The 13,280-nt window shown below is 45.7% G+C and overlaps 1 protein-coding gene and 1 long non-coding RNA gene across 6 annotated transcripts in view; one reads left to right on the plus strand and one right to left on the minus strand.

Moving 5' to 3' along the window:
- The first annotated feature begins 406 nt into the window (after positions 1-406).
- The window catches only part of LOC122539542, a 25,003-nt gene continuing 12,129 nt past the window's right edge, over positions 407-13,280 (plus strand). Inside the window, exons 1-2 of one of the 2 annotated variants that reach the window (XR_006309118.1) lie at positions 407-494; positions 968-1,078. This is a non-coding gene — a long non-coding RNA (uncharacterized LOC122539542). Of the gene's footprint in view, positions 495-576; positions 653-967; positions 1,079-13,280 lie in introns of those variants that run through there. The other variant, XR_006309117.1, reaches the window with a different exon arrangement.
- Positions 9,741-13,280, minus strand: part of LOC122539537 (mucin-5B-like) — a 41,197-nt gene continuing 37,657 nt past the window's right edge. For 3 of the 4 annotated variants that reach the window (XM_043674502.1, XM_043674501.1, XM_043674499.1), the window contains 2 exons: positions 11,262-11,322; positions 9,741-10,508 (listed from right to left, as the gene is read on the minus strand). In XM_043674502.1, the coding sequence (XP_043530437.1) occupies positions 10,493-10,508; positions 11,262-11,322 (77 nt within the window). In that variant the 3' untranslated portion in view covers positions 9,741-10,492. The remainder of the gene's footprint in view (positions 10,509-11,261; positions 11,323-13,280) is intronic. The other variant, XM_043674500.1, reaches the window with a different exon arrangement.

A 13,280-nucleotide genomic window follows, 5' to 3' on the forward strand; every position in this document is an offset into this window, starting at 1 on the left:
AGTCTTTGTGTGTATGCGTGTGAGTGCATGTTTTTGTGTGTCTGTGTGTGACTGTGAGTGAATTTTTTTGTCTGCATATGTGTGTGTGTTTCTGTGAGTGCATTTGAGTAAGTGAGTGATTTTTCGTTTGTGTATGTTTGTGTGTCTCTGTCTATGTGTGTGTGAGGGTGTTGTTTGTCTGTGCCTGTGTGTGTATGTGTCTGTGTTAGTTAAAGGAGAATAGTGCTTATAGAAATGTGAATTCTAGTGCCAATTGTTAATCCTGCTAAATGTTTAACACCAAAATCTTTACTGAGAATCGAAGAGTATTTTGGGCCAGCCCAGGACCCCTCCTTCATCTCACTGTGTTGTTGCTATTATTGAATCCTATCTGAACTATGCTCACACAGCCGTCCCAGAGAAACCAGTACATTCTGAACAGCTGGGTAATCTCTTACACCACTCACAGGAAGAAAGAACAACCACATTTGTCAGAGATTTGGAAGGCTTTTAAGGTAATGAGTCATTTTAATACAGACAAATGGAGAAGATATTTCCATTTGCAGAGGACACCATCCAATATAAAAAACAGATACAAATAATTCTAATAGGGAAATTCAGGAAAGCATCTTCATCCCAGATAGCAGGGAGAATGTGGACCTTATTCCCATAGGTAAGCAGTATCGGTACATTTCAGGGGAAGCTGGATAAACACATGAGGGAGTTAAGAATCAAAGAATGTATGAATGTGGTGAGATGGAGTAAGGGAGGAAGCCTGGGAGGCACATGAATGTTTGTGATTTCTCAGCTTTATTGTTTTCCTTTTGTAACCCACGTAACATGTACCATAGAAAGCTGAGTTAGTATTGAATCGGATATCTGGAAATTTATTATCAACTAACTGTTTACACTCATATTATGTCCCAGGCTTACACACACAGTCTGGGTCACATGCTTCCGTTGGTGATGATTATATTCTTTATTTAAGTGCCTGTGGAGGGACGACCAGAGTCAACATGGGGTTGCCTGAACTTCAGAAGTGTTTAGAGACCTCTGCACAGGCCTCTGACCAACTCTTAGAACAGACGGAAGGAGTTGGGTAAGTCTGTCAAACATTTGACAAAGTGTCAAAAAATAGACTTCTGAGAGCTCTTCGGCATGCACCCAGCCCTGCCATTCAAGTGCTCTGCCCGTGGAATCGGTTTTCAGCTGCCTTTCAAAGTGGTCCCGCGCCGCCAATTTATTCTAAAAATCGTGTTCTCTTACTGAGATATTTGTATCATTGATAGTCACAGGTGAGGTGCCGGAAGACTGGAGGTTGACTAACGTGATGTCACTGTTTAAGAAGGGTGGTAAGGACTGACCAGGGAACTATAGACCAGCGAGCCTGATATTGGTGGTGGGCAAGTTGTTGGAGGGAATCCTGAGGGACAGGATTTACATGTATTTGGAAAGGCAAGGACTCATTAGGGATAGTCAGCATGGCTTTGTGCATGGGAAATCATGTCTCACAAACTTGATTGAGTTTTTTAGAAGAAGTAACAAAGAGGATTGATGAGGGCAGAGCAATAGATGTGATCTATATGGACTTCAGTAAGGCATTCAACAAAATTCCCCATGGGAGATTGGTTAGCAAAGTTAGATCTCACGGAATACATGGAGAACTAGCCAATTGGATACAGAACTGGCTTGAACTCTGTCTCTTTCTTTCTCTCTCCCTCACTAACTCTCCAAAGTCTCTTCCAGACCTACTGAGCATTTCTAACACTTTCTGGAAAATTTCCAAAATTCACACAATTCTTTTCTTTTGCTTTCTGTCAATAATCAGGTAGATATTTATGCTTTTTTTTCATAGAATCCCTACAGTGTGGAAACAGGCCCTTCGGCCCAACAAGTCCACACTGACCCTCTGAAGAGTATACCACCCAGACCCATTCCCCTACCCCACCACTTTACATTTACCCTGACTAATGCACCTAACCTACACATCCCTGAACACTCTGGGCAATTTAGCATGGCCAATTCACCCTAACCTGCATATCTTTGGATTGTGGGATGAAACCGGAGCACCCAAAGGAAACCAATGCACGGGGAGAATGTGCAAACGCCACACAGACAGCCACCTAAGGCTGGAAATGCCCAGAAAAATAAATGTCATGGGTTTGATCCACAATCCATTGCTGATCAGTAATTTGTCTAAGATGAAAGAGAGAACCTCTCTTCTGACTTCTACTCTGTGAGACACCCCCTGTTCTTTGAGGAGAGAGTGAGGTCTGCAGATGCTGGAGACCGCCCGCTTCTACCTCCTTCCCAAAATCCACAAACCTGACTGCCCCGGCCGACCCATTGTCTCAGCCTGCTCCTGCCCCACCGAACACATCTCTGCATACCTCGACATGCGGGTCCTGTCCCACTTAGTCCAAAAACTCCCCACCTACGTTCGGGTCACCACCCATGCCCTCCACCTCCTCCATGATTTACGCTTCCCCGGTCCCCAACGCCTTATGGACCATGGACATCCAGTCCCTGTACACCTCCATCCCCAATCATGAAGGACTCAAAGCCCTCCGCTTCTTCCTTTCCCGCCGTACCGACCAGTACCCTTCCACTGACACCCTCCTTCGACTGACTGAACTGGTCCTGCCAGGGTTGGAGGATTTGAACTACAGGGATAGGCTGAATAGGCTGGGGCTGTTTTCCCTGGAACATCGGACGCTGAGGGGTGACCTTATAGAGGTTTATAAAATCATGAGGGGCATGGATAGTGTAAATAGACAAAGTCTTTTCCCTGCAGCAGGAGTCTCCAGAACTAGAGGGCATAGGTTTGGGGTGAGAGGGGAAAGATATAAAAGAGACCTAAGGGGCAGTGTTTTCACACAGAGGGTGGTACATGTATGGAATGAGCTGCCAGAGGATGTGGTGGAGGCTGGTATAATTGCAACATTTAAGAGGCATTTGGATGGGTGTATGAATAGGAAGGGTTTGGAGGGATATGGGCCGGTTGCTGGCAAGTGGGACTAGATTGGGTTGGGATATCTGGTTGACATGGACTAGTTGGACTGAAAGGTCTGTTTCGGTGCTGTACATCTCTATGATTCTATGACTATCTATCGTTGACTGGCTGATGGCTGCCTGACTATCACAGCTCATGATGTGATTTCGCTGTCTCACATATATAATGTCTTCCCGAGATATGTGCAATAATATAGCAGCTTCCTTCCTCACAGGGAGATGGAAACCTGCTCTATAAATATACACAAGGTACATTATACATTAGGGTAAAGCTTTGATGACTCCTTACATGATTCTCATGGCTCAACTGTCTAGCTTCTCAGTGCAGGATTCTGTCAGTTGTTGTGAGTGGATGTGTGTCTGGTTCAGTATCAGAATCATCATCATATACAACACACATCTGATCAGGTATGACTTGGATATGTTGGGTGTTTCATCGTGGGAATCGATCATTTGTTCTGACAGCTCTGCATGACCTGGGCCAGAAACAATGCTGCAATATCTTTCTTCAACACCACGTCTTTGTTAGAAGCTTGAACTCAGAAGCTCTAGAGTCCCAGTGCAAGGCGAGATAACTGTCTGCCTGCTCATTGATTGTGTTCTTGTACCTTTCCCTCCCTATATTCCAACAAAGCATCATGTCAGGTTGGGAGGCTGGTGGGATTGCGTGGGAAGGACTGTGTACATCTGGCACCCAAACATGAGAACAGCTGGTGATGCGAAATCATTACCCAACGGAAGACCTCGTAGATTGAGCATAGCTATCTGAAAATCTTCACAAGCTGCTACTCATTTAATAACCATAGACCTCAGTGTCCAGGCTGTGTGTTCTGAGAGACCATTAGACAGGAGAAAGTGAGGAGGGGAGGGCATGTTTTGAATACCTTGTTTCCTGCACAGGTTTGGAAGGATACATTACTGGCCTGATATTGGATACAATTTGCTGAGAGACACTGAACATACTGGACGTGGAGATTAATGTGTCAATAATGAGTGGTTATGGTAAAGTCACCATAATCCCACCACACCATTGGGCTGCTCCCTCATTAGAGAGAGACCTCTGGTGATGGTTTAACCTGAGTGTCACCACGGCCCTGATGAGGGGAGAGGTTGAGAAGGAGTTTCCTTCACGGAAACCTCAGGAATTGAAGCCACACTGCTAGCATCACTCACCAGCTGTCCAAACAACTGAGCTAACCAAACTGGTTCTCACATAATTCTCACAAAAGGGACTTTGGTGAAATAGTTACCAGGTTGGAATGGTGTCCTGTGATTTGATCAGCTGATCAGTGTTTATATTGCAGCCATGATAATAGGTAAATTCCCACACTAATCTCTCAGAACGTTTGTCCCCATGTGACACAATCTCGTTTTGTCTTGTTGTAGAGTTTGTGGAACAATCATTTATTTGTCTTTGAAGTTTACATTCCCAGAGCATCGCAGATGATCTTGGACAGAGCAGAGGGAATGGGATGTAGTGGCTCAGGGACATGGTTTAGGATTCCCTCTGATCGTGACATTTTTGAGCTGATGGAGCTCGTCTTAATCAAATGGATCTTGCTGGACCTGCTCTGTTTGACCGAACAAAACCAATAAGATCAACATGGAGGTCATCTTTGACTCAGAATCGAGATTATCCACCTAGTGGTGAGGAGGAATATTTCTGCACTGAGCAGGAGTTGGAGATCCTGAAGGAGCTTTGGGAATAGTTATCTGTGAGTGAAGTTTGACTTGTATTTCAATCTCACAACATTGTCATAATGAAGGATCATGTGAGAGGCTTTTGGCAGGTCATTGACACCAGTTTGAGGGTCACTATTAAAAATGAAATGCTGCTGAATAGATCGATATGGAACCTACCTTTGGATTCCAAAGACTGGAGCAGTTGGCCTGAGCTGTTTTAAGGACCTTCAAACCAAATGTAACCATGTCATCCTGTGCTAGACACACTCAGTGGTCTTTCTGGAATGCCTCTGCTCCCAACTTAGGAAGGCTGCAAGGACCATAACATTGCAGACTGCACTTACTGGAAGATAAAGTGCTTTTGAGAGTTTGCAAACTGCATTGGTAATCTTCCTGCCACACAGATGGCCAAGTAATTCTCAAAGTGGATGCTCCATCTTTGGATGTTTAGTGGGATCAGGTCTGATGCAGTTCGGAGCAGGTTAATCTGAACAGGTTAACGTGGCCCATGTTGATTTGACAGTGTTGCTGTGAAAAGTGAGGCTGTGTCATGTTGCTGCTGTTAAAAGCTGGATGACAGTTTGTGTCAGACTGATGTCTCATTTCCCCAAAGACTGACGTCATCTGTGATACGGAGACAGCCTTGTTGATTCTCAATAGTTGTGGGAATGTGACCTTGCTGGCTGGTAATCAAAACAGTGATCGGAGAAACCAGTATCTACCAAAGGCTAATGTAAATGTTTCTGTTACTCTGGGGGGAGATGTATGGATCCATATCCAATCTTAGCATTGAGCTTGGAAAAACAGTTTGTGCCTGAAAACTTTGTATTAGATTCTTTCAGGATGGGAATCTTCAGCCAGAACATTCAGGCACCTTGGATCTGAACATACAGGGAGAGTGCAATGTTCTTCAAACCACAAGTCATAGAGTTACATCAGTGAATCTGATGCTCAATTCTGAGAATGATGTGGTTTTTCACCATGGAATCTAATCGCAACTTAAGTTTATCCTGAAGGTAAACATGGATTCACAAGCAGGGTTGGTGCAGGGTTCGGCATTGTCTATCAGATGGAATGTTACATCACCTTTACAGTTACCAGAGGGATCGAACCTGTCTGGGTGGAGGTTACTGAGCTCGGGGAGAGACTTCATGTAGCGCCTGCAATCTTTGTTATTGGAATTGACCCATTGGTTGCTTCATGGACAGTGACATTGCTGAACAACCAATGGTAGAAGGCCCTGCTGTATTGATGGTGTTAGTGGTCTCAGGTTCTGTCCTGAGGAGATGTATTGCTGTTTAAGGTAATCTCAGTGGCAGGGATATCAGAATTGTTGTGAGCAGTCAGCTGGCCCTGTGTACGTTGCATTACATTGTGAACATTTCCTGAGCACAACATGTGTGAGGAGCATAAAAAGATGATGCTTATACTTGGCACAGCCTCAATCTCAGCATTTAGCTCATACTATCCAGTGAAATATCTCCCCCAAGGTCAGGATCCCATCACCAGGTCCCCCTTTACATACACATGGAGAGTCTTTGATATTGATCCAGCTCCCTCAGAACCAGCTCTCAGTGAGCAGAACCTCTGACCCTCCTGTTTACATCTGTCAGCCAGGGCTCCCTGACTGAGCCAGATTAACAGCTCCAATCAGGGAACTCAGATTATCATTGGCCTTGTTCCAATCACAACATCTAGTCCCCTTGGGGCATAGATGAAGATAAAGGTGCTAACAGTCTTCATGGGGTGTTTCTGTCTGTCTGACTGACTGTCTGTCTGACTGGGGCGTGTCTGTCTGACTGAGGTGTGTCTGTCTGACTGGGGTGTGTCTGCCTGTCTGACTGGGGCGTGTCTGTCTGACTGGGGTGTGTCTGTCTGACTGGGGTGTGTCTGTCTATCTGACTGGGGTGTGTCTGTCTGTCTGACTGGGGTGTCTTTCTGACTGGGGCGTGTCTCTGACTGGAGTGTCTCTGTCTGTCTGACTGGGGTGTGTCTCTGTCTGACTGGGGTGTGTCTCTGTCTGATTGGGGTGTGTCTTTGTCTGTCTGACTGAGGTGTGTCTGTCTATCTGGGATGTATCTCTGTCTGTCTGACTGGGGTGTGTCTCTCTGTCTGACTGAAGTGGGTCTGTCTGTCTGACTGGAGTGTGTCTCTGTCTGACTGGGGTGTATCCCTGTCTGTCTGACTAGGGTGTGTATCTGTCTGTCTGACTGGGGTATGTCTCTGTCTGTCTGACTGGGGTATGTCTCTGTCTGTCTGACTGGGGCGTGTCTGTCTGACTGGGATATGTCTCTGTCTGACTGGAGTGTGTCTCTGTCTGACTGGGGTGTATCTGTCTGTCTGACTGGGGTATGTCTCTGTCTGTCTGACTGGGGTGTGTCTCTGTCTGTCTGACTGGGGCATGTCTGTCTGACTGGGGTATGTCTCTATCTGTCTGACTGGAGTGTGTCTCTGTCTGTCTGACTGGAGTGTCTCTGTCTGTCTGACTGGGGTATGTCTCTGTCTGTCTGACTGGAGCGTGTCTGTTTGTCTGACTGGGGTATGTCTCTGTCTGTCTGACTGGGGTATGTCTCTGTCTGTCTGACTGAAGTGGGTCTGTCTGTCTGACTGGAATGTGTCTCTATCTGACTGGGGTGTATCCCTGTCTGTCTGACTAGGGTGTGTATCTGTCTGTCTGACTGGGGTATGTCTCTGTCTGTCTGACTGGGGTATGTCTCTGTCTGTCTGACTGGGGCGTGTCTGTCTGACTGGGATATGTCTCTGTCTGACTGGAGTGTGTCTCTGTCTGACTGGGGTATGTCTCTGTCTGTCTGACTGGGGTATGTCTCTGTCTGTCTGACTGGAGTGTGTCTCTGTCTGTCTGACTGGGGCGTGTCTGTCTGACTGGGGTATGTCTCTATCTGTCTGACTGGGGTGTGTCTCTGTCTGTCTGACTGGAGTGTGTCTGTCTGTCTGACTGGAGTGTGGCTCTGTCTGTCTGACTGGGGTATGTCTCTGTCTGTCTGACTGGAGTGTGTCTCTATCTGTCTGACTGGAGCGTGTCTGTCTGTCTGACTGGGGTATGTCTCTGTCTGTCTGACTGGGGTATGTCTCTGTCTGTCTGACTGGGGTGTGTCTGTCTGACTGGGGTGTGTCTGTCTGTCTGTATGGGGTGTGTCTGTCTGTCTAACTGGGGTGTGTCTGTCTGTCTGACTGGGGTGTGTCTGTCTGACTGGGGTGTGTCTGTCTGTCTGTATGGGGTGTGTCTGTCTGTCTAACCGGGGTGTGTCTGTCTGTCTGTCTGACTGACTGCAGTTTGATCCTGGACCATGTGGCTGTAAGCTGTAGGTGGGTGTTTGGACGTGTCTTTGACATTGTTTCTCAGTTGGCTCCTGTTACACAAGTAGCTGTTGAGCATCATGTCACAATCTGGGTTTCTCTGATGAGTTCTTGGAGATTTTAGCTTAATGTCAGTTTAATTTTAATATATAAATATTGTTGCGTGTTTTTGCTTTACAAAGCTGCAGCTATCCTCTCAATATCTTTCAAAGTCAGAAAGTTAAGTTGGCTTCAGACTGATTTTTTTTAAAAAGTGAGACAGAGAACTCACAGCTGTTTATTGCTATGGTGTAGTGGTATCCTTCAGTTCTGGTTACTAACATCAGCTCAGGACCGAAACCTGACATTGGTGGTGGGTGAGTTATTGGAGGGGATTCGGAGGGACAGGATCGACATGTATTCGGAAAGGCAGGGACTGATTAGGGATAGTCAGCATGGCTTGGTGCTTGGGAAATCATGTCTCACTAACTTGATAGACAAAGTCTTTTTCCTGGGGTGGGAGAGTCCAAAGGTAGAGGGCTTAGGTTTAAGGTGAGAGGGGAAAGAGTTAAAAGGGACCTAAGGGGCAACTTTTTCACACAGAGGGTGGTGTGTCCATGGAATGAGCTGCCAGCGGAAGTGGTACAATTCTCACATTAAAAGGCAACTGGATGGATATATGAATAGGAAGGGTTTGGAGAGATATGGGCCAAATGCTGGAAAATGACAATAAAGGTGATTCACTTCAATTCAATGCAAATAGGATTAGATTCATTTAAGATATCTGGTTGGTGCGGACATGTTGGACTGAGGGGTCTGTTTTTGTGCTGTACACCTGTGTGACTCCAGGATTTGATTGTGAGGAGATATGATGGAATATAATGTGAGGAGATAGTAGAAAGAGTAGAGGAACTGAATATTATTTAAATTGGGAAAGACTATAAAGAAACTGCAATACAGAGGGATGTGAGAGTTCTTTGCATTATCACAAAAAGCTAGCATTGGTTGTCAGTGGTTGATGGAGAAGGTAAATGGAATGTTGGCCTTTTATTCAATGGGAATGGAGTATATATGTGAGGAGGTTTTGCTAACACTATACAAGGTAATAGTCAGACCACAGCCAGAATGCTGTGACCAGTTTTGTGGCTGTTCTCTCAGGAAGGATAGACTGGTATAGGAGGCAGTTCAGAGCAGGGTCACTCAGCTGACCCTGGGCATGGAGGGGCTGTCTCATGAGGAGCAGTTGGTAGGTCAGAGCTGTACTCACTGGAGTTTATAAGGATGGGAGGTGACCTTATTGGAACGTACATGGTTCTTAGGGAACCTGACAGGGGAGATGTGGAAAGGTTGTTTCTCGTTGTGGGAGAGTCCGGGACCACAGGAATTAATTTCAGAATAAGGAATCAGACATTTAGACAGAGATAAGGAGGAATTTCTTGTCTCAGAGGGGAGTGAGTCTGTGGAATTCTTTACCGCAGAGGGCTGTCGAGGTTGTTAAGCATATTCGAGTCTGAGAAAGTCAGATTTTCAATCAGGAAAGAAAATGGCAAGAAAATGGAGTTGAGGAACATCACCAGAGTAGCCATGATCTCATTGAATAGTGCATCAGACTTGATGGGCTGAATGGTCTGTTTCTATTCCTGCTTTTTTATGGGATTACGCTATTATCTTTCTAACCGTCTGTACCCCCAACTGACTGCCCCCATGATGTGCTTTGGGGTTTGCTCTGTTAGTCCATGTAACATATACCAGAGAGAGCCAGGCTCATGGTGAATCAGGTATCTGGAAGTTTATTAACAACTAACAATCTAGGCTAAAATACTTTTCAGACTTATGTCTGAGAAGTCTGAGTCATACACTTTTGTAGGTTACTATAATATTTTATTCACAGATGACTGGTTGATTACCAACTGAATATACAGAGAGTTCTTTCTATTGGAGTATCTCATGTTGTGATGCCATCCAGCTGCCTGGGTATGGATATAGTGCCCTTCTCAGATCTGTTCAATAACTCAACAACTGCATAGAGCAGTTGGGCTGAATGGCCTGTTGATCTAATGAAGGTTAGAAGAATATGATTGTTAGCAATGCATCAGCGGGAAACACTGGACAAGATTCAACTGGAAATAACTCCAGGCAATTGCTAACACAATAAATTGAATTATCAGAATTAGGACAAGACTCATTACTTAGTGCCTAAGAAGGAAATAATTGCTGCTCAATGAGTGCTTAATACAGATCTGTAAGGGTCTGCCCTCCAAAATACATCGGAGGTCCTGTCAGTCATGGTTAAGTCTGAGATTTCTGTAAATGCTCCGAAATTGGGATGGTTTTTGTGGGTAACTCAACAATATCACAATCAAAATTCTGTTGAACGTTGTTGTAATAAATCAGTTAAATATCACATGGTTTCAAAGATTCATTTCGAGTTCCCGATTTGGAATGAAGCTCCTTCAAGTGGCCGTGTGTGGATTCGATTTGATTGTCCTGTGTATAACCACGGTCAGTCTAGAGAAATTCTTTATTGATTGTGGATCCTGCAACAAAATAAAATAGGCAATAAAATGCAAAAATAACAGAAACAAAGATTAACTCATGAATGCATTGAATAATAAATGTACAACCCTCTGTTGTAGTTGGCATTTAACCAGTTTCACCAGGCTCTGGCTTGTTAAAAGTCACTAGAATCACCTGACCTCCCACTCCCACAGCATCATCCTGGAGGATTCAGTTCTTGTGAAGTCCCTTACCCCCTCACTAACCATCTCCTGCTCTCGGCTCTCATAAAGTCATTCAGCACAACCACAGACCTTCGATCCAACTAGTCTATGCCAACCATAATCCCAAACTAAACCAGTCCCAGCTGCCTGACCTGGCCCATATCCCTCTGAACCTTTCCTATTCATCTACTTCTCTTTTAAACATTGTAACCGCACCCTCGCTCTCTGAGGAAGAGCGCCTCCAAAGCAGAACAATGCTGATCATCCCCAGCCCAGCCCCTAGCATGAGCTCATTCTTCTATCCCTTTCCACCTGCATTCCCCCCCCCCCCCCCCCCCCCCCCCCCCCGCCCCCCCTCGGCTCACTTCCCAACCACCCCCTTCTGCAGGGGAACACCGAGGACCCCACTGACACCTTATATTACGCCACCCCCTTTATTCTAGTGTTGGGGTATTAACTCCTGTAACAGCTCTTTTAACAGAGGAATAGATTCACTTTGCTTACAATTCCTTTCTATAAGCATTCTACACTGTCTCAGTGCTAACTACAATAAACAGGACGGTCACTTACTGAGCACAATCCTCGACGTTTCCATTTTCCGCAACATTATCTTTCCAGAACGATCCTTCACCTGCAACGGTCAGAGAGCAGCCAAGGGGAAGGACGTCAAGACAATGGCCATGCAAATCTGGGACAACCTTATAGAGAAAACGTTGGAGAAACTCAGCAGGTTTGGCAGTATCAGTGGAGAGAGAAACACAGTTAATGTTCCATGCCTGGTCTGGCTCTTCTCCAGATGTTCTGAACTCAAAATCAGACTCCGAACATTAACTCTGCTTCTCTCCAAACAGATACTGCCAGATCTGCGGAGTTTCTGCAGCGTTCTCTCTGTATCTGTTTCAGATTTCCAGCACTGGTACTGGTTTGCAAAATATTTTCCAAATCTTTAACCCATTACTGACTTTGTATTTTGCTCAGAAGCCTCCTCAATGATGCTGACTCAGCATGCACTAGAAGCTGCAGCTCAGAAGGCTCTTGTGGTGGAGTGGTAGTGTCCCTAGGTCTGAGCTAGGAGAACTGGTTCAAATCCCACTAGGTGGATAGGCCATACTAAATTGCCCTTAGTGTTCAGGGATGTACAAGCTGGGTGGGTTAGCCATGGGAAACACAGGGTTACAGGGATAGAGTAGGGGAGTGGGTCTGGGTGGGATACTCTTTGGAGGGTCGGTGTGGACTCAATGGGTTGAATGGCCTGCTTCCACACTGTAGGGGTTCTATGATTCTATGATCTGAGTGTCTTATTCAGCCATTTTAGTGGATAGTTAGTTCAGAATCACATTGCTGTGGGTCTGAGTCACATATAGACTGGTCAACGGCAGCAAATTCCCTTCCCTGAAGGACATTAGTGAACCACATGGGTTATTACAGTAATCAATAGTGATTACATCATCATCATTAGGTTAGTCTTTAATTTCATTTTGTTTGTAAATTTAAAATGTACCATCTGCAGGCAGGCCTGGATAGGCATCTTGATGATACCACACTGAGGTGTTGCCTCTTCTTAGTCTCTCACTCAACACACAATAAGCTAGTTTTTGTTTAAATTGACCACTCGGTAATGTCGCCTAACCTAAACTAACCGAAAACATGACACATCCCAGACCTTTAATCCATCGCAATGTTTGTATATCCTCACGGAGGTGAAAGTTCCTCACTTCGGGCTCGATCTGACCACATTTCAGCAAAATCTCATTTTCATTGAGTTGATGGGGAAGGTTCCTCTCCACAGGGACCAATGAATTTTCTCCCACTATCATCCCATACCACCTGCCCCATCCCCATGGCACTCACCTTGTCCAGTGCCACTTGCTGTAGTTGGGAGAACTCTCCTGTGACCAGATATCCCGGAATAGACTGGAATCCCTGGCGCCAGGACCCGATTTGAAAGTGGCTGGGCACCTGGACAGTGCTGGTCACCCAAAATTATCTCTTACCATTATCCTATGGGCACAGTTGGCACAGACCATCGTTTCTCCCGGCACTGAGCCAGGACTGACAGCTCATCACACACAGTTGTACCCTCGGAGCCCCAGCACCAGAGCTCACTGCCTGTACCTACCCCTCCCAGCTTACTGCTCACTCCCCTATACCCACAGTAGCTTCTTCTCATTGTTCAACATGGGGCCATCACATTGAGGGAAACCTTCAAACAATTCACAACATTAACCTTTATTTACAACTATCAAAAGCCATCAGAGTTCAAACTGAAACTGCATTGCACTCCTTGAAATCAAACAAATTGCTGACGTACTGAGCAGCAAGTTTGTTTACAGCCAATGAGGGTTTACTGCCTCCAACTGTTACCTAACGGATGCCAGGTTAACCCAGTTTGGTCTTGGCAGTGCCCACACTCTGATCAGGCAGAAGGTGATCGTCCTCCCAATCAAAGCCTCATCTCCTCCCTCAGAACACTGCTCCTGCTCTCCCAGTTCCTCCATCATATCCCGTCATTGCCCCCACACACGCACACACTCACTCACACACACACCCACACACACACACAGACACACACACATTCACTCACACACA

Source organism: Chiloscyllium plagiosum, chromosome 32, assembly GCF_004010195.1.
Source record: "Chiloscyllium plagiosum isolate BGI_BamShark_2017 chromosome 32, ASM401019v2, whole genome shotgun sequence".
NCBI classification, from domain to species: Eukaryota; Metazoa; Chordata; class Chondrichthyes; order Orectolobiformes; family Hemiscylliidae; genus Chiloscyllium; species Chiloscyllium plagiosum.